The sequence below is a fragment of the Cimex lectularius genome, unplaced genomic scaffold (genome assembly GCF_000648675.2).
Source record: "Cimex lectularius strain Harlan isolate CLEC.00 unplaced genomic scaffold, Clec_2.1 scaffold222, whole genome shotgun sequence".
NCBI lineage: Eukaryota > Metazoa > Arthropoda > Insecta > Hemiptera > Cimicidae > Cimex > Cimex lectularius.
This window is the reverse complement of record NW_019392817.1, coordinates 657,835-685,691: the sequence shown is the minus strand read 5'-3', so window position 1 is coordinate 685,691 and position 27,857 is coordinate 657,835. Positions and strand designations below refer to the sequence as shown.

General features: G+C 38.8%; 1 protein-coding gene across 4 annotated transcripts in view; it reads left to right on the top strand.

Annotated features, from left to right (window-relative positions):
* LOC106672362 (sodium-independent sulfate anion transporter-like) overlaps nt 1–26,211 on the top strand; it is an 80,728-nt gene extending 54,517 nt beyond the window's left edge. For all 4 annotated transcript variants that reach the window (XM_014403730.2, XM_014403731.2, XM_024228389.1 and 1 more), the window contains 9 exons: nt 3,462–3,682; nt 6,155–6,332; nt 6,411–6,575; nt 23,788–23,949; nt 24,019–24,159; nt 24,223–24,374; nt 24,438–24,611; nt 24,667–24,820; nt 24,886–26,211. In XM_014403730.2, the coding sequence (XP_014259216.1) occupies nt 3,462–3,682; nt 6,155–6,332; nt 6,411–6,575; nt 23,788–23,949; nt 24,019–24,159; nt 24,223–24,374; nt 24,438–24,611; nt 24,667–24,820; nt 24,886–24,911 (1,373 nt within the window). In that variant the 3' untranslated portion in view covers nt 24,912–26,211. The remainder of the gene's footprint in view (nt 1–3,461; nt 3,683–6,154; nt 6,333–6,410; nt 6,576–23,787; nt 23,950–24,018; nt 24,160–24,222; nt 24,375–24,437; nt 24,612–24,666; nt 24,821–24,885) is intronic.
* Nucleotides 26,212–27,857: the final 1,646 nt, after the last annotated feature.

Genomic DNA, 27,857 nt, shown 5'->3' with positions numbered 1-27,857 from the left:
AAATAATCCTTTGCTTATTGGATTATATAGCAATTGATCCATCAGCATGAAGTCAAAAATTACAATTATTCATACACTAATGAAGAATATGATACTGCAAGTATGTATCACCTAGGACTTCTCTTTCCCAAAAGAAAGTTCAATATTCCGCTTTCACAGTTTAAAATTCAAATCCCTGAACTAAATGTGAGCAAATTAACGCGGAAACATTTATTTAAATTTTACTATTTATATTTAACAATCAATTAACAACATGAATTCAAAAATGACAAATTTATCGAAAATTCGCCCCTTTTTCTATTCTCTGTTTGACTATTATCAGATAAGGCATTCAACACCTTCTATTTTTAAAAAGGAACTAAACTAAATTTGAGAGAATCAAATTGTTCGTTTGTTAGCAATAATGTGTGGTGTTTCGTGACCGTTAGTCAATGATTATTCGGAGATCGTGAGATGAGGTCTGGTGTGACGTAGATTTTAGAAAAACGTTTTCTTTATCGTGCCAACGTTTCAGTGCATTGTGTAAATTCAATTTTTTTCTTAATCTAAAATTTTCTAGCATTGTATAAATTCATTTTTTTTAATCTAAAATTTTCTAGCATTGTATAAATCTTTTTTAATCTAAAATTTTCTAGCATTGTATAAATTCTTTTTTTCACATCCTACATGTATTTGTAAAATTTAAACAATGTTTATAAATCCCAGGCCCTGAAGATGATCTCAATAAAGATCGAAACATTGGCACGATAAAGAAAATATTTTTCTAAAACCTACGTCACACCAGACCGCATTTCACGGTTAGCAATAATGTTGATCAATTTTTGCGCCGAATAAGTAATAACATTCCGGAATTATTCCGGAATAGTTCAGTCCTGGGCCCATTATTAGGACAGCCGTTTCGAGGCCTTTTTCCGTTTCTCCTTTACTCTAGTTTATTCTTACTTTTCTCCTTTCGTCTGTTCATCTGTCTACATCTGACGATCTGCCGCCTGCTCAACCTGAGAATTGGAAGTAAGTTACTCCCCTTTTGAATATACTGGCCAAAGTTTTATAGGTTGACACCAGCAATTGTTTATACCTGCAACAAACAGAAAGACGAAGTAAGCTGCATCGTCCATTAAATAGTAATGTATCTTTATATGTCTCTGTAATAATGTATCTATCTTTTAAATAATATGTATTATGAATAATAAAATACAATCCACTTCATTGCCACTGTGCGATTTGCCAGCACATCACAGGATATACCACAATATTTTTAGAACATACCCTTTTCAATAATTCAATTCATTGGAACATCATATCTAATTAAGATAACGCAATCGTAAATTTGCGGTACACATCTTTTATTAAAATAACATTAGCTTGAAAATATATAAATTCGGACAAAGTTTAGTCGTATTTTGATCTAAAACATTACTTCTATGTAAATAGAATTCTTTACCATACATTCCAATTTGGTAGAAATTATGAAGGTGGGGTGAGTATGTGAATTCAATTTTTGTAAATGTTGGTTCTACTCACAGATTTCTTGTTTACGGCTATCCGCATTTTGAGCATTAAACGGTCATCATCAGTTTGAAGGAGTTACAAACATGTCTCTCGGCATAAATTGAGTGAACCCGCCGATCCATCGTCAATGCGACGTTCCAACGAGAAGCTGGTTTTAAGGTAGCTCAATTTCAACGTGCGAAAAACGTAAATTACAACTCAATATTATCTTAATAATACTGCAAGAAATTAATTTTAATTTGTGATTTATTTGTATGACAAATATCATTTAGGTACATGTTTAAAATAGGAGGTAATCAAAATATATTATATTATTTATGCATTTATCTCCATGTTTAATTTTACATTTTTTATTTCTCAAACCAATATAGTTTCCTCCCCCTTTTGTTGAAACTGTGTAACACTGTTGTATTTAAATTTTCAAAAAATTACTTAAAAGGCGCGGACCCAGCCACCCCACCAAAAATGAACCAAGACCTGAAGATTCATTTTTTGTGGGGTTGCTAAGTCCGCTTCTTTTTAGTTTCTTTTTTTTAGTATCTTTTCAAAACTTGAAGACAAGGTTGAAAATTTGTCAAAAATCTGGGTTTACAAACTTAATTATAAAGTGGGGTGTTACAGAACAGACACATGTAAACTCAGTCGGAGCTACGCTACTATAATTAATAAAATTCAATATCGATAACACACATATATTATCATCACATCACACAAAACATATAACATATAAAACAATCATCACATTCCACACATCAAACATTTCGACATAGTCTAATTCTTCAACAATTTGGCTTTCCTTTCCCTAATTATCCCCGTCTAAATAATCCTGAAATAATAATCAGGCCGAACCATTACCCATTTTGTCCCATTGTCGGCTCCTTTCACCTCAAAGAAGCCGACTCCTCATATAAAAATGTCTTTCTATCCCCCACCCCTTCAAAATCCAAAGTATATATACATAACACTCGCAATATCTCACTGGCACTCTCAATACGACTCACAAGAATGACATTCTTCATAGAAAACAAACACTTTGAGTGAGTACAAATACTTTGATTGAATATAAAATTTCTATCATTGTATAAATTCTTTTTTTCCACATGTATTTGTAAAATTTAAGCAATGTTTATAAATCCGAGGCCTGAAGATGATCTCAACAAAGATCGAAACGTTGGCAAGATAAAGAAAATGTTTTTCTAAAACCTACGTCACACCAGACCGCTCGTACGATCTTCAAATAATCCTTAATTATAAGATCAAACAAACTTTCTGAAATAAAGACCTAACAAAACACAATTTCAATTTAAATATCGGGTTGTCCGGAAAATAATGCAGGATTTTAAGTTTTCATTAAAAAAAATCTATATAAAATATTCTGTTTACGTTTACAGGATTACTCANAAATGTATTGAGAGTATGGGAAATTATTTTGATTAAAGAACATTGCTTTAAAGTAACTAGTTTCTTTTTTTTTGTTTAATACCAAAATCCTGCATTATTTTACGGACAACCCAATACAATAGTGTCACACAGTTTTAACAAAGGGAAGGAACTCCAGTGTTTTGAGAAATTTGAAATGAAAAATGTAAAGTACACTGGAGATAAATGCATAAATAACATATAGATTTTGATTTACTTCCAATTTTAAACATATAGCTAACTAATATTCAGGTTTTACGCATGTTCAAAATTGAATGGTGAGAGATTTCATCATATCTGCGGCACAATTAGTTTATCACTATAAACCTGTAGTTTGGCCGTTTCCTAACACTATATTCGGCCTATCCTCTCTGGTTCGGTCTTACAGACCAAAATGATCGAAAAACGACCAAATACTCGTATGTTTAACTCTAAAATTCAGGCGGGTGAGGTGTCTTGAGTTTTGAGATTTTTATTATCGCCGTTGATTTTAGACTTGTTTTTAATTCGTAATTATGATGTTTCGACAGGTTTTCTAGTTGATTTCATATCTGGCCCCGTCTCGGTGGGTTTCACGTCCGCTGCAGCGATTATAATAGCGACTACACAGATCAAAGACCTGCTGGGTCTGACGTACACAGCGAGCAACTTTCTGGACGTCTGGGATCAACTCGCCGGCCACATAAATCAGACGAAAAAATGGGACGCAGTCATGGGATTCCTTTGTATGATTGTACTCCTGCTTTTGAGGGTATTCCATATGTTTATACCAAGTCGTTATTATTACTAAGGATGATTTAATTCTAAAACATAGACGGTTTATGTTTTTTGCCTATTTTACGTTAAAAACGAAATTATATTTGTTTCTTGTAATTGCTCGAACAAAAACTTACTTAAGTTTGGTTGAACAATTCAAAAAGGTTACTTGAATCTTACAAATATTCAAAATACTATGAAAGCAATAACATATGAACTGTCTATAAATGACGCTGGTTAATACAACTCCTCAATAGGCGTTTATTTTCTTGCAAACATCAATGCAGAAGTATAATTATATTTTTAGCAATTTCTATGAATGTCAAGGACACCCTGCTTTGAATTTTATCTAAACGATGAATAAATATGAAAGTATTAAGTAAAGTTTCATCAGATGCGTCTCTACAAAGCTTGAAAGGTGATTTGAGCAGCATGTCGGTTTTTAAAAAAATTTCATTATCCCTTTCCTAAAAAAAATGGAAATTTAACGTTTGTTTCTGAATTGTAATTATGCATTTTACTTACATTGTATTTACTATCATTGCGGCATATGGTGAACAAAAATTATAGATTTCTTCTTGAGGTATACGGAGTGATTATAAACTGTGGTGAAATTTTTCGACACACCATAGGAAAAGCAATTCACCTCCTGCAAATATACAAAATCACAGCATTATTACAAACTTCTGTATTCAAAAGCCAAAAGTAGACTATAAAGAAAAATAATAAATTGAACTTTGAGTACAATCTAACATGAGAGATAAACTCGCAAAATACTTATTTTTGTTTGAACAATATTGTATTTTAGGATTTTATACCCCCCGTCAAATCTAATTGATCTTGGTATCATTTCTTATATTTAAAAATATAAGTTTAAAATATAAAAGATTTTAGCAAATGTATCAAAACTTGGTTTGTAGGTCTCATTTGAAAAAATACAGATGATAGTACTTAATTGGCTATTACTGTAACATTAAAAAAAAATTGTTTAGACCACTTATTTTAACAATAATAATGTGGGAACTTTAGAGGCCGACAAACAGCTGTCATCGCCGGCCCTATGCGTGTTTTTCTTCTTTTTCTGGTTTTTCACACGTATTTTTATGTACATATATATTGGGCTGGTGAAAAATTATGCAGGTTTTGAAAAGGCAATTAATTTTTTCCCATTTTTCAATATTTTTATAAAATATTTTTGACAATCTATACATCTTTGCCCACGTATAATAAGCGCTTTTATTCCGCTGAAATAAAATTTTTTATTTCCACTCACAATAAAATCTTGAAAGGCGTTTTCGGCTTCACCGCGTTCTTCTTCATCTTCTTCTTCTTCTTTAAAAAATGTATCCCTCCAGAAGTTATCAAAATGCCTAAAATAGTGGAAGTCTATAGGCGAGGGGTCAGGTGAATGTTGAGGGTGCAGTAAGGTTTCTTCATACCCTAAGTCCTTAAGTTTCCGCAGGGTTGGCATTGCGACATATGGCCTGGCGTTATCGTGAAGAAGAATCGGCCCCATATGGCATTTTGTCAATTTCTTGTCAATATTTCTCTGCTGTGATATTTTCACCATAATTCAGGAAATTATAGAGAACAAACGCAGCAGTACACCACCAAACAGTCACCATCACCTGTTTTGGCTGGAGATTTAGTTTCGGGAAGTGTTTTGGCGCTTTATCCTTGTCCTGCTATCGTACAGAAACCATTTCCCATCGCACGTGATGGTTCGATCCAGAAATAGATCATTTTGGCGCAACAGAAGAAACGTGCAAATTTCAAAGAGTTAATTTCTTTGGGCTTCGCTCACTTGTCAAACTTCTTTACTTTACCTATTTGCTCCAGATAGTGAACAACCGTTGAATGGTCAACACTAAGCTCTTCCGAAATTTCCTGTGTTGTCTTACGTGATTTTTTTTTTTTTCAATCAACGTTTTGAGTTGGTCGTCCACACCGGAAGGCCTACCGCGACATTCTCTGTCTTCGAGACCTAAATCTTCAAGAGGAAATCTCTGAAATCATCGCTGCACCATGCAATCTCTAATGCTTCCTTCCCCCAAACTGTGATGATACGCGCCGTTTGAATTCGCCCAAGTTTAAATTCGTACAAGTAAATTTGACGAAAATCTAGTTTAAATATATTTAATTTCGCAGGTCCTCACACTTATAAAATTCAATATAAAATAAAATGTTTTGTATAAAAGGTAACAGTTAAAAGTATTTATTATAATCCATAAATTAGATTTGAGGACTTATCTTTGCTTACAAGACAACCACCTGCGAAAATAAAACAAATTTTCAAAACCTGCATTTATTTTGCATCTATATATATATANTATTTTGATTAAAGAACATTGCTTTAAAGTAACTAGTTTCTTTTTTTTTGTTTAATACCAAAATCCTGCATTATTTTCCGGACAACCCAATAGTAAGCTATTTATAAATAATTCTGTTTCTTTTTCAAATAACCCAGAAAATGAAGGACATATCTGTAGGACCAGAAGACGACACACTACGAACTGTGAGGCAAAAGACGTTGTCTCACGTAATATGGTTCATTTCGACTGCTAGGAACATTCTTGTAGTCGTCTTTTCTGCTTTGATTGCGTACTGCTTCCACATCCATGGATCGGCTCCGTTCGTCCTAATCGGTAACAGTGAGACCTCTTCATTTCAGAACGGCCAGACGGCACCACTGAATTAAACATTAATTCTACGTTTATTTTTAGGCAACGTAAAAGAAGGTTTACCCATGATCCGTACTCCCCCATTCGAGCTCCATGCCAATGATAAGACGTATACATTTTTAGAATTATGCTCCACTCTGAGCTCTGCCATCGTCGTTCTTCCGCTCCTCTCTCTACTGGAGGACATATCTTTGGCAAAGGTTTTCTGTAAGTAACCTACATTCAAGGTAATTAAAAATATATTTAGTAAAATAATTTTTGTCATACTTAACGTCCAGTTACCTCTAAGGCGTCGAGCACGAGTGGTCAAAACAAGAAATAATGTACCATACAGCAAATACCAAATATATCAATATATGTATCATATAAGTTATATATCGTCACCCTCTCAATGCCGGTTTCTAACGAGTAGAGATGGAAAAAGAGAGTAGCCAAATAAATAAAGAAAAAAGAAATTTTTCGCCAATAAAGGTTAATAACTAACATTTAATGAACACTAATCAACAGACCCTTCACCAAATTAAAATGCAATACAAAGAAGTAGGGAGTTTTCTGCTTGCCCTCCTATTATCATTACCTCACCGACATGTACAAGATAACGGCTCGACCGCAGAAGCCTGTGTCCAGAAATTAATCTCTCCTTGATTAAAATATAAGCAAATCATTTAATTGATTTAGTGTGGCGGCCATCTTAATAAATGTGAGGCCGAGTTCCTCACGGGTTCCCTCAGTCAGTGGTGCGGAGGGCAGTAAAAAAAAGATGCACACGGTTTTCTCCCCAGAGAAGGCGAAACCGGTATCCTAGCTATAACAACGTTTATCGCTGATTGCACCACTCCTCCGACCACTCCAGGTCTTGCCATGTAAAGTAAAAGAAGAGATTGTCGATGTATAACAATCATCTGATTGATTGGGGGATGTAAGGTTGGTTGGCTCTTGGAAAACAATTTGACTATGAATTAATAGACTTACATTTTATTATCATTAAAGAAATTACACAAATGAAATCATTTCTTGTTCGATTATACAATAAGGGCTATGCTTTCTGTCAATGACAGATTCCAAAAATTATCCATAAACTTACAATATGGGCTTAGGTTTTTACCCATGTTAAAGTTTCCAAATCTATTCTATGAATATAGGATTGCACACACTGCTCAGCCTGAGAGGGATACAACGCAAGAAACTCACCCAGAATCAGCAAGACGGCCGCGATCATCTCTTTCCCAGCGTTGGAACAAGACTGGCGCAACGTCCGCCGCGCGAAATGGGATCCGTCTATCTGGCATTTCTTTCCTCCCTGTATATGCACTTTTCATACAACTGTAAATTTAACTAAAACTATTTGTCACCCATACACTATACTATCCCCCCCAACAATTAGAGTTGGCCGACTAGGCCCAACTTTGCACTACCTTAATCTACATTACACTACTTGCCGATCTCAATTATGACCTAGCAAACATCAATTTATGAGCTAATACTGGCGTCTAATTCCCACGGGAGCCTCCCTCCTGAACTCGTACTTTCTCAAACGGACGTCGGCTGGGTTGTCACCTCCTCTTTCTGCGTCTTCTTCTTTCCTGCAGAGCATCTCCACTTCCAGAATCCTCCTCCCACGACTGCCAGAATCGCCAATGCTACCCCAGCTTTTATGCTCCACCCCTTGGTAGTCGTTCTTCTGGTCCGGGTTGCTTCAATTCGACGCAGGAGCGTTTCCACAGCCACCTCATTGGTAAGATAGTGCGGCGACCACTCGGGGTCCTCCTCCAAAGACTCAACCAGGTGCCCCTCAGCGATTTTGACGATGCCGGTCTCAAGGATCGGGCATTTGATCTTTCGTGGTGGTTGGTGTTAGGTGCTGGTCCGTAGAAAGTTCAGAACCCTCGACATCCTGCAGCTGCCCTGTCCTATTGACTTTAATGACGGGGCTTTTGAAAGCTGACGCATTCCTGCATACCATTGTCAATTCCTGCCCCACCGATAGATGGTACCGCCATGAGTGTTCCATTTTACTATTCACCCACAAGTCCCGCGGAGTTCCAGTTAATATCTTCCACTCACAAACCACCGCCATCCGCTGCCGGTCGTTCAGACCGTCGGGTCGCCAATGGTATCACCGCTGGGCATACTAGGAATCCTTCCCTCGGCAGGTGTCTCTCAGGTTCTCGGTAGCTCCGCTGAATACTGCAAATTTTCACCTACTAACAAAAGATCCTCATTTTTCACAATGTAGGATCGCACATTCAAGTTTGTTCACTTTCAATTTCAATTCAAGGCCACTCATGAACACTGAACATTTTAAATTTTGAATAGGTACTTTAACGGCACTGGTATCCTGCCTCGCGTAAGCCCTCGTGGTAATCAGGTCCTAATATTCATGCATATTGGGTAATTCCGCGTATGTACCAGGGCTCTACTAGGCTGAGCAGCTTGGATAAGGTATTTGGAGGTATTAGGTTCCTTATAGGGTCTACCTAACCCGACTATATCAAGAAATTATATCATTTTCTCTACAAATAAATGGGTTTTCCCTACTTCTAATCTAAGGTCCTAAGTATACTACTAATTTTTTCCATTAATTCTAACCTCTCTTTAATCAAGGCCTTTAGCCCCACTAATTCGTTCAATTGACTCTTAACCTCACTAGCCAAGCGATTCACCTTTCTTGTCAATTCCTGTGTTTGCATGTCAATAGCACGGGCACTGTAAGGTGTCCTTGGACAAGATGAAGTACCTCCCCTTGTTGACGCTCCAATATCCTGAGTCCAACTCCAATCTAGCCACCTTCTTCCAATCAGTTTCACCGCCGCTCCCCCTGCCGTACCAGCCTTCAGGACCGAGGACACTACCATCCTTTTTCTTTGGTATGAAAAACCTACCAGGGATGTCAACAGTTCCGAGGCTTTAGCTGTCACGTCCTTCAGCCTAGCAAATTCTATTTTGTGGGCTTTTACCCCCTTCCAAAATTTCCCCCTTAACCACTCGCTGGTGGTTTCCCACTCTTCCCACTCGCGTCGACAATCCACCAAATTAACATCTTCTATGATGTCCCACGAGTCACCAGCTAATACCACCTCACCCTAGGGGAACAGAGACGTCCGTTTCCCCTCGGCACTCCTGCAACAGATATAACGAGATCGGTTAGTGGCGGTGACGAAGCTGGTATGGAGAGCGGTGCGTTTCGGAGGCACCTCCTCTTCTAGGCTCTGGGGTCCATGTAGAGTCCGAAAGTCCTCTCTCTCTGGCTACGAGAGTTTCTCCTCTTCCGAATGGGCCAAGGACGGATCTTCCGCTTCGAAGTCGGAATCTGTAAGAAGTTTATATACGCAACTCTCTCTCTCTCCTCGTCCGATGAAGGAAGTATCATCGTACCACCTGGGTTCCTCAAAGTTGGATGCTGTATATGATGTGCGCCTGCTTGATTGGCTTTTCTCTTCAGTGGCATTGCTATCCGTTGTTACCCACGGATAAATAACGTTCTTTAAACGGTTCGCATGCACGATTTGGAATTTGTCATTGCCGACTTCTATCTCGTAGGACAGAGGGCCGATGCACCGAGATACCCGGTAGGGACCCTCCCAGGGCTGGATAAACTTCGCAGCGTATCCCTGGGGTCGTACAGGTTGGCGCAGCCAGAATCCACTGACCCTCCCTGAAGCGGAAATCTGTTGTACGTCGGTCAGACTGCTCTTTGCTCTACCAAAAGAATGGCTTCTGCGTTCCGAAAAAAATGATCCACACAAGTAAAAATATACCGGTATGCCCACAGTTCGGTGGCAGGTAAAGGGCCCCCACAATGCCTATCAACACGAGTTCGAAGGGTCGGTTCGGTACCTTAGGCTCTCCGAGGGGGTGCTTTATGCTTTACTGGTGTTTTCCGTTTGGCGCATGAGAGGCATTCGGCTACGTGTTTTTCGACGTCACCCTGCCAGCCCGGCCAGAAGTACTCAAGCTCCACTCGCGCCTTGGTTCTTCGCACCCCTGGGTGACCTACAAATTTCGCACTATGGCACTGTCTTAAAACGTTCGGCACCAAGGTTCTTAGAACCAGCAGCTTCAATCTAGTCTAGTCTACACCTTTCTACCATAGCTTCCTTGTATTTACTTCATACCGTGTCCCTTTCCAGTTCGGTTTTCAAGTCTTGACGAGTCCACCCGGAAATCTCCACTCCCGCAACACTCCGGTTAAGTGAATCGGCGTTGGTGTGTAGTTTCCCCGGCCTGTGGATGGGTTCGTACGAGTACTCTTCCAATTTTATTCTCCACCGATTTAATCTGGAGGTCGCGTCAGCGCTCCCGTCAGGGGCGAGAATAAAAGGTTCCGCGAAGTCTAGAAAGATCATGATATTTTCCTGGTAAAGCGCGTCTCGCAACTTTTCGAAGGCCTTCTGGTGTTCACCCAGCCAGGAAAACGTCACATCCGATCAAGTCGGTGAGGGGCTTCGCTACATTCAAAAATCTTGGGATGAATCGTCTATAATAGCCTTCCCGGCCCAGGAAGGCTTGCACTGCTTTTCTGTCCGTAGGGGCTGGATATTCCTTAATGGCCTTGATCTTATCCGGGTCTGGTATTACACCTTCTCGAGTGACTAGGTGACCCAAGTAGCTAACCTAGTCTTGGGCGAATTGACACGTTCTTAAATTTACCCGTAGTTTGACTTGTTGGAGTTTTTCTAATACCCTGCCAAGCCACTCATTGTGTTCCTGTATGTTTTTTCCAAAGCTTATGACGTCGTATAGGGAAACGAAACATTGAACGCCCTTCAGTCTAACCAAAATCCGGTCCATTAATCTTTTGAAAGTGGCCGGGGCTCCAGATAACCCAAAAGCCATGCGCCGTATTTCTAGTGGCCGTCCAGTGTGGAGAACCCTGTTTTCTCCCTGTCCTTGCCATCTATTGGGATCTGGTGATACCCAGCCTGCAGGTCAAGAGTGGTAGATGTAGATGTAATTTTTCAGGTTATTGTATACTGCGTCCTTTAAGAGCTATTGTATCCCCGTTCTCTGCCTAAAGCACGTCGGTGAGTCATATTTCATCAAGAAACTTACTACCGTACTACTACTTCTTGTCTATTCACATCGATTTTTATCTCAACCTTGATGGGAACTAAGATTTCTCTCGTTTTGTAACCTCCTCCCCCTCACTTTTTCAGGCCCCTCACAGGGATCCTCCCAAAACGAAAATTGAGGGTATGTCCTCTTGAAATGATCGTTTCTGCAGAGATGTCGTCGATGCCCAGGATCATGACAATCCCAGGCCCCTCCGCTTTCACTGAGTGAACTTTCCACTCCTTAGCGCAGATCCCATCGTTCTACGCGTTGACCAGTGCTAGGGTTCTTTGTTCTCCTAGTTTTGTCCTAGGGAAGAACACCACTATCGAGTGAGGTTTGGGAACATCCTCCCCTACCCTCACTGTCAGTTTCTTTTGTTTATTTAGCTCCAGTTTAGGAGCTATTTCCTGCAGCCATTGAACAGTTTTGCCATCTTGACAGACATCTAAGACCATCATACCCGGCCTGAAGTGTATGCCTTCAAACTGTATTTTGGCTTCCCATCCTTTTAAGATTTCTTCAATGAGGGTCTCCTCCAGATGGGTCAGCTCTTCTGTTGTTAGGGTTACCAGAGAGTATTCCTCCGGTAGCAAAGCCACACTTATGATCGTTGCTGCTCCGGCATAGCTTACGCTTGAAGCAGCCTCCCTGGCTCTAAACTGCGCCTGAGGAGTAGATGGCTTTGCTTTCTTATCTCTTCTTAGTTCCTTGGGGGTAAGAGATTGCTCTCTTGCCCTCTTGCTGGATGATTGTACTTCCAGTTTCTCTTTTTGGATTTTTGCCTTCCTGTCGTCGGCCAATCTCCTCGCTTCTTCGGGTGTTTTCCCCGATTTTATTGCTCTCAGGTACCATTTGGTCATAGCACCATTAAGACCTTTCCTGAGAGGGTCGTCTTTCCCGCTTGGTTCTCCCAGCTTTGGCTATCCGGCGGAGACTTTTTCTTTCCTTTTGGTTTCGGAGAGGGGGTCTATATCTTCTAGTGTCTCTACTTGAAGGAGTTGAACCCTTCGTTTGTGTGGTGTTGAATTTCCCACGTAGCGACTGGTGTTTATCTTTAGAAGGGATGTCGCCCCCCTCGATGGATTGTCGCCAGCACCCTCGCCATCATCTTCCCCTGCTCAAGTACTTCCGGCTATGGTTCGAATAACACCACTTCTCCCTCCTCCCCTCTCTCTTGTTGTTCGGACCAGGGAGGTACTTTCCTTTCTTTGCTTACCTAGGCATCGTTGTTATTCTGTCTTGCGGTAGCAAGTATGTAGAAACCTTCTTGTTCCGATCGAGGGCTCGCGGTCTCTCTATCCCGAATTCCTCGAGTCACCTGAGCATAGATCGGGTGGTTCTGCACCACCGTGCCCCCTTTCTTCGCCGTTTCCGCTACTCCAGTTCCTATGTTCTTGTTTGTCTTCTCCTGGCTAACTCCAACGAGCTGACCTTGCACTTCGATGTTCCGCTCGGGTATATTCACTCTGACCCCATATTTTTCCAAAAGGTCAATGCCCATTATACCCTCATATTCCAAGGCGATCGAACCGATTAAAAATCTATGGTGCACTCTTATCCTATCAATCTCTATCTGAAGTTGCTGCACCCCTTTCATCTTACGCCAGTTGTAGTGACGTTTATCGGCTGTAAGGGTTCTCCTCTCTCTGGATGCGTTAATGTGGAGGCCTCTGCTCCTGTGCCCACTAACAGCCGAATTTGTTTACTTTTGCTTCTACTACTATTCCTCCTCCCTGCCTTGCCTGCACATTAGTGATCTCATGGTGCCGGCCCCCGACTGCATTCTGGGTCCCGGGTGGGGGGCGACACTCGGAACCCGTCGTTTGGGGCCGTGGAAGCTACTTCACGTACCTGGGAATTAGCGGGGCCTCTGGGGCCACCAAATCGATGGTTGCATTGATATATATTACGCAGGGCGGGCGACCAAGTCCCAAGTGGTTAAATGCCTGGGTAGATTCGTACCCCATCCCTAAAGTGTCCGGGACTTGGTCGGTTCACGTGTCCTGCGTAAACCTCTTGGACTTGTTCACAAATCCCAACATTTTGGACCATTTTATCTCGGGGAGTGATTTGGTAATGTACTCTGCTTCAAAAGTTTCAAATCTATACCTGGCGTACCTATCACACTCTGCGAGGTAGTGCCGTGCCGTTTCTTCTTTTATTTCGCAAAAACGGCAGAAGGGTTCTGGTAACATACCCATTACGAAGAGGTGTCTTCTCAAAGGGCAATGGCCCGTCAGGATACCTATCAGCCTCCTAATTCCCTTCCTTGAGTTAGAGAATAGCCATTTCGATTCTTTTGGTTTGATTTTCTTCACAAAGTCCTTTGATTGCCTATGTCCGGGGGACAGATTCCATTCTTTAAGGAATTGTTTCATGCCGCAGCTATTAATACTCTCTTTCGCTGTGCTTATAGAGTGGGGTAATACCAGTTGTGGCCCAACAAACGCAGTATTTGAGCCTTCTTTGGCCAGGCTATCCGCCTCTTCATTGCCATAGTGTCCTTTATGTGCTGGTATCCAATTGAGGGTTACCCTATTCTCATACCTAGAAGTGATCCTATTGATAAGTTCAACAGTTTCCTCCACCAGCCTAGATGTTGATAGCTCTTTTTGTAATTACCTACGACTGACCTGACTGTCGGAAAAAATCCTAATATCTTTTCCCTTGATTTTATTATCCATAAGTGTTCTGCAGCAAACATTAATGGCCCATATTTCCGCCTGAAAAACGGAGGTGTTATTACCAAGGGGGGAGGAGATGCTGATCCCTAATTTAGGTATATGTATTCCAGCACCGCTTCCCTTGCCTTTAATAAGTGAACCATCGGTGAAACAGTCTATGTTACGATGGTCGTCATCCGCGCTGTAGTTATGCTCACGCGGAGTAACTACCTGGAAGTATTTTTTCCCTGAAGGGGTTTTAACCTTTTTATCGCTAACGCTTAATAGTTGTTCTACCAACAATTCTCCTACATTGCACGATAGATAATGTGCCTTTCCTGTATATGCTTTTAATGAGGCCTTTCCAATCAAGTTTCCTGCCAAGCGTCATTCCGAGGAATTTGATTGAGTCCCTTAATTTTAATTCGATGCCCTGAAATTTAGGGTTTTTGAAATTACCTAAAGTTCTTCTCCTACTAAACAGTATCAGTTCCAGTTTAGCTGGATTAATTGAAAGACCTTTATCACAACACCACTCAGAAAGCAACCCCATAGCATCCTTCATCAGCAGTGAAAGAGTCAGGGGATCTCTACCCGTGATCATTATGGTACCATCATCTGAAAATAATTGGCTATAGAAGCCTGAATTATTCAGTTCTATTAAACTGTTTACTGTGATTAACCACAGAAGAGGAGATAAGCAGCCTCCATGTGGACACCCTCCTTTGACATTAGTTCTAAGAATGCTACTGCCTAAGCACATATTTACCATCCGTCCCTCCAGGTAGGTTTTCACCCATCCTGTGAGGTGATGGTCAACATTGTATCTATTTAGTGATGATATAATGCAAGAAGTACCTGCATTATCAAACGCCCCTTGGATATCAAAGAAGCACCCTAATGTGTATTCATTATTGAGTAATGATTTCTCTATCCTTCCTACCAGTGAATGCAAAGCAGTTTCCACTGATTTTCCTGGTAAATAGGCATGATGATTGGGATGTATCATGGTATTAATTCCTCAGTCATGTCTAATGTATTTATCTAGGATTTTCTCTATTATTTTTATGAAAATAGAAGATATACTTAAAGGTCTGTACGATTTAGGTAACTGATATGAGACCTTACCTGGTTTGGGTAAGAAAATTACCCTTATTTCCTTCCAGCATTTCGGTATATGTCCCAATGCCAGAGTACTCCTTAGGAGATCCTTAGGAGAGAGAGCAGGGAATATTCCATCCATCCCGGCTGCCTTGAACTTCTTGAATAATGTACCGCCCATTTGTAGGCCTCCCAAGAGATTACCTCATTTGCCTTAATCCAGTTTGGTACTGGTAGTTCTTTCCTGGTTAGAGTATCGGAGGAGTCTGACCTGGGGAAATGAGTCCTGACCATCAGGTTCAATGTCTCTTCGCTAGATGTGGTATACTCCCCATTTTCATCTTGTAATAAACCTAGAGGATTAATGTAATCTTTTTCCAAAAGTTTAAAAATTCGAGCACTTTCCTTAATATTCTCTGGCTTCAGATAATATTCTCTCCAGGCTTTACGTTTAGTTTTCCTCAACCCTTTTTTCGAGGAGAGATATTCCCTCCAATACTGTTTAGAGTTCCCCTGCAGGGCTTTCTTGTGTGATGCTCTGACCCTTTTCCTCAAACTGGCCAGATCTTTATTCCACCAGTGATGTCGATTCTGGCGTAGTATTTTTTCAGGGCATGCTTCTACATAAGTAGATTTAATGACCTGAATAGAAGCCTGCTCCAACTCTTTTACGTTAGCAGAAGCAGGTGTATGACCTGTAATATTATTAACGTAGGTATCCCAGTTTGTTAGTTTTGGATTCCTAAACCTTATTTTGTTAACTTCTCCTGAAATCCTAAAGTCTATAATACAATGATCTGAGAAGATCTTACCTGGTGTCACCTTCCACTCCGTTACCCAATTGGCAATTGGCAGAGAAGCTAGTGATACATCCAATACTTCCCTTCTATTTTTTGTTATAAAAGTGGGGGGAGTATTGCCTACATTCAGGATAGATAGATTTTTACTCACTATATATTCCAAGAATGTATCACCTCTTGCATTATTGTCTGAGCTGCCCCATGCTAGGTTATGCGCATTGACATCACAGCCCAGAATAAGTCCTATATTATTGTCATCACAATATGCTCTAAGCTCCCTTAACGCCTCGGTTGGACAGCCCTCATCATGGGGTAACTATGCACTTGCCATGTCAAGAGTTTTGTGGCTCCCCCTTCTCCTAAAATCAATTGATATAGTTATGATGTCCCTAGAACAAAACCTAGTTATAGGGATTGGTTTTAATTCCTTATGGGCCACAATGCGAGCTCTTGGCCTGTCATGCCTTAGATCCTGAAATAGTTCAAAATTTTGGTTTTTTAAACCGATTACTTGGCCCCTATAGGTATAGGGTTCCAGTATTAAATAAATCAACGTTTGCAGCACAGTCATGTCCCTACCGATTTCGGCCGTGACAATCTTACTGTGCTGCATATTAATTGGAGACACCATGAAAGGACTCATGAATAATCCATGGTACTTACCTGAGGGTTTCGTCTTTGTTTGAACCTGTCCCTGAAGGCAGGTTGAAACGCAGATGTCGACCCAACCTTTCGAAAATTGGAGCGATCCTTATTGTGCTCAAAGCTGGATTGTCCTCCTCTCTTACCTCGTTTGCTTTTAAGTTTTAGACCCAGGGTGAATCCCTCGTCTTTATCACCCTGTACCTTAGGGAGAGCAACCTTGTCTCTTTCACAGCGCTCTAAATTGGTGCTGCCGGTAAGGAAGGATTGCCCTCAATGTTCGTGTTGCCTCTAACTATTGCTTCCGATATCTTTCCACCCATTCGAGTGAAAAAGACACTCGTCAACAGCAGAAAACAGCATTCGCCGTGACACGTGGTTTACAGGCGTGTAACCTCCCGCGTGGTTCACGGCCAAGTCTCCTGATTTCATTGATACGCTCGATGCCCAATTTCTCCGCAGACATAGCACGGTGCAAATGTTCGGTGATTGGTCTCTGCTCGCCTCCCTTGCCAACCGCGGTTGCCTCGACCTCGATAACCGCCAGGAGCACCTGCTGAAGGAGAGAATTTCTTATCCACTTATTCACCACCGCAGAACTTGGCAAAATGTCCACGTCCCCCGCAGTTGTAGCAAGCACCCTTGCTGTCCTTCGCTGCCTCCACCCCAAACAGCTGACGTTCCTTTTCCGGCCTCCATGCCTTATATGCTTTTTCTATCAGAGAGGCTTTTGTTATGACCTCATCCAAGATCTTTGGTTCAGTGCACTGAGGCTAGAGTCCCGCCTCGCCTTTCAGACCATTAATGAGAGTACCATCTGCACGATCTTATCATTGCCCCAGCCACCGGACTCACCTCCTGAACTCTCAACGAAAGGTCGATTGCTCAGGGAACGACACCGGTCTGCATATTGCTGTACGTTTCTTCCTGAGACTGCTTGGCAGTAAACAACGCTCTCTGGTAGAAACTCGGAGCCAGAGGACGCACAAAACGCCTTTTTAGTGCTGCCCTGAGCTGTGCTACGCTGGTCAATCCACTACATGATTGTTGTAGAAATGCCGCTGCAGCACCAGTGACTTTCGGCTCTGCCACCAGAAGAATATCGTCCTCAGTCCAGTGTCCAGCCTTAGCTGCCCTACCTAAACTGTGGAGAAATTGGTCGGCCGGAACTCCTTCATCTTCCCCAGACCAAGGTTTCACAAGTTGCTGGAGGCTAAGATCGCATCTCTTTTTGGGTTCAGCCACTCTCGTCCCTCTGGTCCCGGTGAGTTTTGAATCCGCCTCTGCCAGCCTTCTGCGTAGTTCCTGGTTCTCTTCTACGTTCTTCTCATAAGCTTCCTTCGCCGCCGCGAATTGCCCTTCCGTAGCGAAGTTACTTCTTGATCGACGCCTTGTCTCCGCCTCGAGGCTGTCCCGCACTACTCTCTCGTATGTCGGGCACTGTTACAAGTTTTATCTTCTTAATGGTCCGACTAAGGCAACCCGCAATGCACCAATGTACGAAGGGACAACGATTAATTTCACCTCGGTCCTTATCCCCCGAGACGTCGTGATAAATAAATTTATAATTTCTGTAAATCTTTTACGGGGATGACTGATCACCAAATTCGGTCAAAACGCGTGAAAAACGCTCCGTTTAGCCCCTACAGCCCAAAAACCGCGAGAGCCGCCGTCGCGTCTATAGCCGGCCTTCAAGGTTTTCTTCACACTGTTCTAAGGCGCGTGCATACCCCACACCTGACACCACTGTAAGGTTGGCCCTTAGAAAACAATTTGACTACGAATTAATAGACTAACATTTTATTATCATTAAAGAAATACACAAATTAAATCGTTTCCTTTTCGATTATACAATAAGGGCTATGCTTTCTATCAATGACACGTTCCAAAAATTATCCATAAACTTACAATAAAGGCTGAGGTTTCTATCTGTGTTAAATTCGAATAAAGGATTGCACACATTGTTCAGTCTGAGAGGCATGCAACACAAGGCACTCACCCAGCATCAGCAAGACGGCCGCGATCATCTCTTTCCCAGTGTTGGAACAATCCGCCGCGCGAAATAGGATCCGTCTATCTGGCATTTCTTCCCTCCCAGTCTATACACTTTTTCTACAACTTTAAATTTAACTAAAACTAATTGTCACTCATACACTACAGGGGACACCGTCCGATACCGATCACTGCAATCGAAAAAAGTGCAACGCTCATCATTGACCCCTGGGTGACTTCATTCTCTTGAACAAACTAGCACTGACTCCAGTCTGTTAAGTTAATTTCGGTTCCTTGAAGAAACGAGGTAATTTGCCTCTGAATCCGATGTCCCATATCACGATTTCCAAGCATCGCATATCACTAAATCATACCATACTTCTTCTCAAGGAAAACGAACTCAGCCATAGCGTGCCCTCTAATCAGAAAAATAAGTATAATCCCCCTTTCCTCTCAAGTCACTAGATCAAACTACCGTTTATCACGGATTCAGGAGTTTGTTCAGGCAGGTCTTCAGGGAAATCGACCTGTAGCTTATGGTAAGATTCGGGTCCTTGCACTTCAAGGACGGGAATGACAAGCGCCTTACGCCAACGGTCAGGAAAAGAGCCGTATCCCGTATGTTATACGGTACCCCAAAAGAAAAATTAATTTCATGTGTGATACCGTTTTACGATCGCCTATGTTCGTATTCAGACTATATATTTTCTCCTATTAATATTGCCGTGTGTACCTCCCGGAACGGGCTTCCTCTGAGATGGATTGATATACCCTTAACTGAAACTGCGTCCCGGGCAGAAGAGGTCTCGTGGAGGTGAATCGTCATCGGCTCATTATCCCTGAAAAGCTTTGTCTCTTGGTTCCGATTGTTCTGCAGTTCCACTGCACAAAAGACTTCATTAGCCACTTTTTATCTGTATTTTTCTTCCTTAAAATAGGCCGGAGCCTTCCCTCTTCCACTTTTGATAGGGTGTCATGAAAGGAATCTTCCGATTCTTGGAGGAGATGAGATCGGCAAACCCATGTGTCCCTGCATATCCGACCTCCCCTCCACTGGTATATATGGTGATACGTATGGTGGTGGCGAGTGAGAGTTTTTCCTCCACGAATCACTAATCTCAATGTCGAGTCTACCGACTCCACGATCCCGGTCTTTAACCATAGTCTCCATATATTGGCCCTTGTCACAGGGCCACCAAAACTCCCTCTCCCTAAAACCAGAATCGGGACGCCGAAGACTGATTTAGCAGATCGCACATGCTGTCAAGAAATCCAGTCCTTATGAAACGTCTCAAATACTTCGAACTAAGTTGGATATGGCATTGCACTGAAACCGTAAAAAGGAGACTCGCACAAGTGAGTGAGTGAGTACATTCCATAAGATCAAAAACAATCCATCAACAAGCCATTGTTGGAAATGGCAGAGAGGAGCACTGACATTGGACAGAAATTGGATGGAGAAAGAATGTTTACGTTTTCAGTTGAGTCACGGTTTTCCCTCCATTCGCCAGACCGACATTTTCTTTTATTTATTTTTTTATTGAGTTTATTGAGCAGTTGGAGAGTGCTACTCGCAATTCAGTATTGCCGGATGAGTGCTGTTCAGAGGTAGTCCAGTTATAGTGTAGAGAGGAATTTCTTTGGAGGCAAAAATGGACTTACACGTTTTTTATAGTCATCATTTAATGCAGAAATATTCGTGAGAAACATTATTGAGGAATACGCTGCCATTCCTTTTTTTTAAAAAGATAGTTCTTACTCACAAGTTGTTTTCCAACGAGCCGGATTTCGAGCCCTTAGCTGATCGTCAGGTTGAAGGATTTCTACAACTACGTCTCTCGAAATGAATTGCAAAAGTGAACCCGCCGATACCCCCGCCAACCCGAAGTTCCAATGAGAAGCTGGTTTTTTAATAGCGCTCAAGTTGAATGTGCGAAAAGCGGGAATTATAACACAAGTAAATATTATAATGGTAATTGCTGTAAGAAATTAATTATAAATTAGTGATTAAAGATAAAAAATTAGAATAATATCTTAATATTATTAAATTATTATAAAAATAATAACAATTAAAATAATTAATTTAATTATTTGGACGTTTAATATTATTTATGTACATATTTAAAATGGGAGGTAGATCAAAATCTGTTATATTATTAATGCATTTATCATCATGTTCAATCTTACATTTTTTAATTTCAAATTTCTCAAACCAATCTAGTTCTCTCCCTTTGTTGAAACTATGTAACACTCAACTAAAAACCTTAATTAATTGAATGATATTAGTTGGTCAAGCGGGCCAAGAAAATTAGTGAATGTATAACATGTATATAACTATGTAACACTGTTGTATTTAAATTTGAAATGAAATTATGTTTTGTTTCTTTTAGATGGTCTTTAAATTCCGAAAATTTGCTCGATTTAGCAAGTGTTCTTTTACTCTCGTTTTTATTTCTCTACCACTGACCTATATATTTAATATTACAATCATTACAATTGAGTTGGTAAACCCCGCTTTTTGCCAAGTTGTCTACCTTGTCTTTAGGTTTTGAGAGGATGTTTTTTAGTGACCCCGTACTTCTATAAGCTATTCTAAAACCTTGTTTAAAAATTTTACTAACTTTTTCCGATAATTCACCAATGTCTGGCAAACAAAGGAAACCTAATGATTCATTTATGGTGGGGTGGCTGAGTCCTATTGTTGATTCTTTTAAAGTTAATTTTTTTTATTCTTTTAACTAGCAACCTATCAATAAATATTTCTAGATACCCGTTGCTATGGTTTTAATAGTTTCTAATTCATTTTTATAGTTTGCCGGTGTTAATGGAAGTTTTAACATACGGTCCATGAGCCAAATGAAACCAGCAGCCTTTTGGGACCATGGGTGGGAAGAATCCGCTGGAATCATAGTGTCTGTAGTTGTGGGTTGTTGGGTATATTGATGTTATTTAATTCTTTTATCAATTCTAAAGAATTGTTAATACTGAATGTAGGTTTGAAATTGGTGTGATTTTTAATTATTTTATCCTAACCCGACTATATCAAGAAATTATATCATTTTCTCTACAAATAAATGGGCTCTCCCTACTTCTAATCTAAGGTCCTAAGTATACTACTAATTTTTCCATTAATTCTAATCTCTCTTTAATCAAGGCCTTTAGCCCCACTAATTCGTTTAAATGACTCTTAACCTCACTAGCCAAGCGATTCACCTTTTTTGTCAATTCCTGTGTTTGCATGTCAATAGCACAGGAACTATAACTGTAAGGTGTCCTTGGACAAGATGAAGTACCTCCCCTTGTTGACGGTCCAATATCCTGAGTACAACTCCAATCTAGCCACTTTCTTCCAATCAGTTTCACCGCCGCTCCCCCTGCCGCCCCAGCCTTCAGGACCGAGGACACTACCATCCTTTTACTTTGGTATGAGGTAATACACCTACCAGGGAGGTCAACAGTTCCGAGGCTTTAGCTGTCACGTTGTAGGTTTTAAATTGGTGTGATTTTTAATTATTTTGTCCATTGTCATGGTGTCATGTTGGGAATTATAAAAGGACACTACTGGTCTTATAGGTTTTCCTTGTGAATTTTGACTGTACCGTATAACATTGGGGGTTTTGGGTTCATTGGTATTAGTTTTCTAACTGCATATTGGTCATCTGAGAATAAAAAAATAATGATGAACTAAGGGCTCGAAATCTGGATCGTTGGAAAACAAATTAATGTGAGTAAGAACTATCTTTTTTAAAAAATGATTGACCACCACACTCACTCCATCATTCACTATTTCTATATGCTGCCATTTACTCCTGCTATCTATCAGTGAGCAATGGTTATTTATGCATGACTATGCAAAACTTCATGTCACCACCGGTTTTATGAAGTACTTCTTGATGTCAATAATCACATTAGCTGAGCTGACAGTTACATTAGTTGAGGTTTGGGATTGTTAAAGGTTAAACCATTAAAAAAAATTATGAGCATGATGAGAAGAGCGAAGTGTGTAATAAGAGATCTGGATAGTCTCATTAATATAATTTGACAAATCTGTACAATCTTCTTTATCAATGTACTTTCTTTTGTGTTGGTTTAATTGATTTTTTAAGAATACTTTTTCCAACATTTTTTTTAACGTAAACACATAACTTTATACACTACATTGTTTTTAAGAAGGTTCTCTACATTATCTTTTATAGGTGGTAGAATAGATTTTGTTTGTAAAATATTAAGCTTTCTTTTTTACAATTCTATATAATTCCTCCCGCCTGTCCCTCTATGTACAGTGTATACAATACCTACATATTTTTGTTTTCATTATTATTACCTTCTTTATTATTAGATTTATTATTGTAAAATTACTTGTTTCTTTTTGTATTAACTGTAAAATAATTTTTTCAGGATAGTTATTATGTTTAAAAGAAATTCAAATATTTGTTAAAATATTCTCTGTGATAGCATATGCCACTTATTTTAAGTATTTTTGTAACATATTTGTTATAATATTTTTGATGTACTGGATTTGATGAAAAATGGGTTAATACTCTATCAGAACATTCAGGTTTTTTATAAATATTAATATTAAAAGTGTCATTATTTCTACTAATTTTTATATCTAAAAAGGGTAAAGTATCTTTTTGATCTATTTTCACAGTAAACTTTATATCTTTATGCAATTTTTTACATTTTTCCATCAACTAGATAACATCATCTTTATCTATGAAAGAATTGTATCAACTTTTTTTACAGTCTATTCTTATTCTTTAACTTTTTTTGTAATTTACGAAAATTTCATTAATAGAAAATGTTTGCAATAATGGGAGATAGGCATCCTTCCAAGTGACCCATTTTTTATGCAGTTTTGTAAACCTAAAGAAGGAATTATTTACACATATTTGAAAAAAATGTCATAATCCAGCTTAGTATGTAATTGCATGTATGTCCTTTTTCTTTTATTAAATTAATTGCTTTTATGACTGGAATTGTGGTGATATATCTATACTATCAGAATGTGATCTTTTTACAAAAGAAAATTAAAAACTAAAAATTAAATTACTTGCAGTATAAAAAAAATTCAACCAAATGCTGAAATTTAGAATAAAAAATATGTATGCTTTTATGTAAATGTTTTAACTTTGTAGTAAAAAACATTAATTTTTTTAAATTAAGCCGATGGAAAACCAATTGACGCTACACAGGAACTCTTGGCCCTAGGATTGTGCAATGTGGCTTCTTCATTTGTTGGTTCAATGCCAGTTTCTGGTGCTTTATCACGTGGTGCTGTCAATAATGCCAGCGGTGTCAGAACAACCCTTGGTGGGATTTACACTGGTAATATATTTGTTTGTATTTTACAAAGATCTACCGATAAACTGTACATATGATGTAATATATTTTTAGGTATTATTGTACTACTTTCTCTCCAGTTTTTTACACCATATTTTTATTATATACCTAAGGCATCATTAGCAGCTGTAATTATAGCGGCAGTTGTTTTCATGGTTGAATTTCATGTTGTGAAGCCCATATGGAGAACAAAAAGTAAACCAAACACAGCTATCCATGTGTATTTTAAAAGACTGTAAATGTGTTCTTTTTATTTAGAGACTGATTTGATACCAGCAGGAGCTACATTTATATCATGTCTCTTGTTAAGGCTAGAACTTGGTATTGTTATTGGAATCAGTATAAATGTTCTTTTCTTACTTTATGCATCAGCCAGACCATCTGTACATGTTGAAAAACATCCAAAAACAGTAAGGAAACTGTGCATTATATCTTATTCGATATTATGTATTATGTTTTAACCTCATTTCTAGAATGAAGTGGGCTGTGAATATTTAGTGATTACACCAGACCGAAGTTTAACATTCCCATCAGTGGAATATGTGAGAAATATGATTTCAAAAGCTGGAGCCAAACAAGGAGCTAGTTCAATCCCAGTCGTTATAGATGCAAGGCATGTTCAAGGAGCGGATTTTACCGCAGCCAAGGTATAAGCAAAATATTTTTTCTCTTTTGTTCAAGTTTCAATTAATTGTGCTGTAGGGGGTCAAGTCGCTGATTGACGATTTTGTTAAAAGAAACCAGCCACTTCTTTTTTACAACTTGAAACCAAGTGTTGTCAGTGTTTTTCAAGCAGTACAACCAGTCAGCTTTCAACACTGCTCCACTGAGCAAGAGCTAAAGGCAGCGTTAAAAAGTAAGTATTGCAAGATCAAATATTTTAATCGTGTTCATAAATCACAAGCAATAATTTCTTTTCAGGCTATTGCAAGACAAACATTATTTAGACTTGACCTGTGATGAGATGCCTCACCCCAAGCAGAAATAGTAGACAACGATCAAGTTTTTTTTTTTATAATTTATTGTGTATTTAAGCTACAGACAGTTATGCATTATTAAATTTCTTAGTTGAGGCTACAACAAAACAGTGAGATTTCTCCATGTAGTCTGTGGGATGATTAATCTGTAATTTGATTGTTACTGATAATTTTGGACTACCTATCCTAGCTGGTTTGGTCTGACAGATACATTTCAGCATTGTGCCATCTTCCACCGACACATGGGCACTGAAGATGGTATATACCAAAACAATGATCAATAACAAGTATAGAAAACAACAAAACAACCTCAACTTTTGATTTGAATAAAATGTAGTATTTTTATGAATTCAATCATTTAGTGTTGTCATTCATTTTTATCTTCTATTTATTTGTGACTTATATTAAATTAATGAAAGATTGTTATTTACATTTGTGTTCCCTTAAAATCAGAATGTTGTAACAATTGTAAATATACCTAATTTAATTATATTCTTGGGTCAATCATTTATCTTTATCGCATTACAGACAAATACATTGCATGGAGTAGAAAGATGCTAGCTTTCAACTACTATCCAACATTTGCTGGGTTGTGCAATTATGAGGTGAAAGTTGAATTGGTACAGAGTACAATTTTGTACAGATTGCATTCACTTACAATCTGAACTTATTCATAGAGCTAAAAACAACACCTCACAGTTTGAGATCTAAACTGCTTTTTCAATAATATATTTTAATCAAATATATTGGAAAAAAAGGTATTTACAGGTCAAATTTATAAAAAATCAAGCAGAAAGAGCAATGAAGGTAATAAATTAGCAACAGTAGTATAATATTTACAATTTAATTTATTATAAATAACATTCATACTATTTTAAGTGTTAGCAGCATTGGTTGGTTGTACAATTAACACGTTTTCTTTTCCTTTTATATTTTAGACAGATATATGATAATACTTTATTATCAATAATTTGCATTACATTAATAGATATCTTTAAAGAATATGCAATATATGTATATAATAGACAATATACCAAAAATACATTTTTTTTTTAAGATCAGTAAACATTACTTCACTCTTTGGTCATTACGTTTTTTATTGTAATTTTTAATAAAGTTGCTACAAGAAAGGCAATTGGAAGGCAGCCTATGTTCCTTTTAAAACGAACAAGGATTCAATACATTTAGTTATCTTATTAATACATCACATAAAATAAATTGTTATAGAAATTAATGAATATTTAGCCATTTTATTATTTTGTAAAAAAAAGTACAAAAAGAAAAAACAATTAGTCAGCCTTTAAAAAACTGATTTTTGGGTAATGATACAAATTGGGATTAGCAAAGATGACTTCCATTTCCATTTAAATGCAATTCATCTTCTACGGTTAACCCAAACATTCTATGTGTGTGTGAGAGAAAGAAAGAGTGAAATACTGATTAAAAAAATAGTAGGCTGATCATTAATTATTTTGTATTCTGTATAAACAAGTAAGGGTGCAAAATTGATATGCAACACCCCTGGTGGGGACCTTCTTTCCCTGGAGATGATAAGAAAAGCAGGGAGAGGGGCATTGTGTGACTGGACACGAGCGAGTCGACAACGGTGAGCCAAAATCCTTTATTTGCCATAAATTCCTGAATCCTTGTTCTTCAGGGAGTGTGCCCGCTCCTTTTTTTTAATTAATAGCATTAATAAATTTGTTTTTTCTTTTTTCAAAAATTGATTAAGGTTAAAATTTTGTTGTTTTGTTCTTAAGAGAAAATTTTTATTTTTTTGTTCACAAGATATTTTTCTTTTTGGTGTGTTTCTATCTCACGGCATTTTTTGTATATATAACTTTTGTTGGATTTCAAAAGGTCAAATTATAGTTTTTTATTGTATGTGTGTAAATTTTCTTTTCCCGGTTCTTGTTCTTCTTTTGGAATTGTTCAGTCGGGGACCATCAGTCCATTGAGCCGATTAACAATAATAATTGGTAGCAGAGCGTGGTTAATTAAAGTTTGCCGGCTAGGGATTTAAAAAAATAGCTGAAAAACTCAGTATTCCTGCGGTAGACATGGCAGAACAGGAGCAAGCGTGTACGCCACAGGGAAGTCAGAACCTGATTCAAGATCAGCTTGTTGATCAGGAAAAAAGTGAGATCACACAAGCTCTGGCGAAAGCATTGGAGCTATCGAAAAATTCCTTTTATTTGACCTTAATTACACAATTTTATTTGACACACGATGTCACAAGTGTTGATGAATTCTCCCCGGAAGATTAGGGCACAATTAAGGCCTCATGTGGGAGAATGAGTAAAAAAGTATGAATCAATGATATCGACCCGTTTAAAACGCGAGTCAAAAAAAATCTTGAAACAAAGGCAAGAGAAGCTGTCCTTTTTAGCCCGTGGAGAAGCAAACAAATCAAAATTGGAAGAGGAGGACATTATGGAATCTGACAGTAATTACCCAGAATGTGAAGATTCAGTGTATTCCTCATCCTCCAGTTTGAATTTTGCGACAAATAAGTTTTTAAAACCAATGACGAGTACACAGGGAAATTCCAAGTTTAAAAATAATGAAATTCCACGATCACTGGAAAATAGGCTCTCAAATATAAGAAAATTTAAGCCATATGATTCGGAAACAATCTTTAATTTTCTCGTAGACTTATATCCCATCGCAGACCGCTATAAACAAGATTTTAGTAATATCCTGCAGAGTCTAGCTGATAGACAGGGTGGAATTGCAGAAAATATATTGGCTAATGCAGCTATTTATTCCGGCATAAATTTTGAATTGTTCAAAAACAGCTTATTGAAACATCAGACGACTGATAGGCAACGGCAAATATTAAAAACTAAGTATTTGATGAAGCATCAGTCGGAAAATGATTCATTGAGAAATTTTATCAATAAGAAAATAATATAT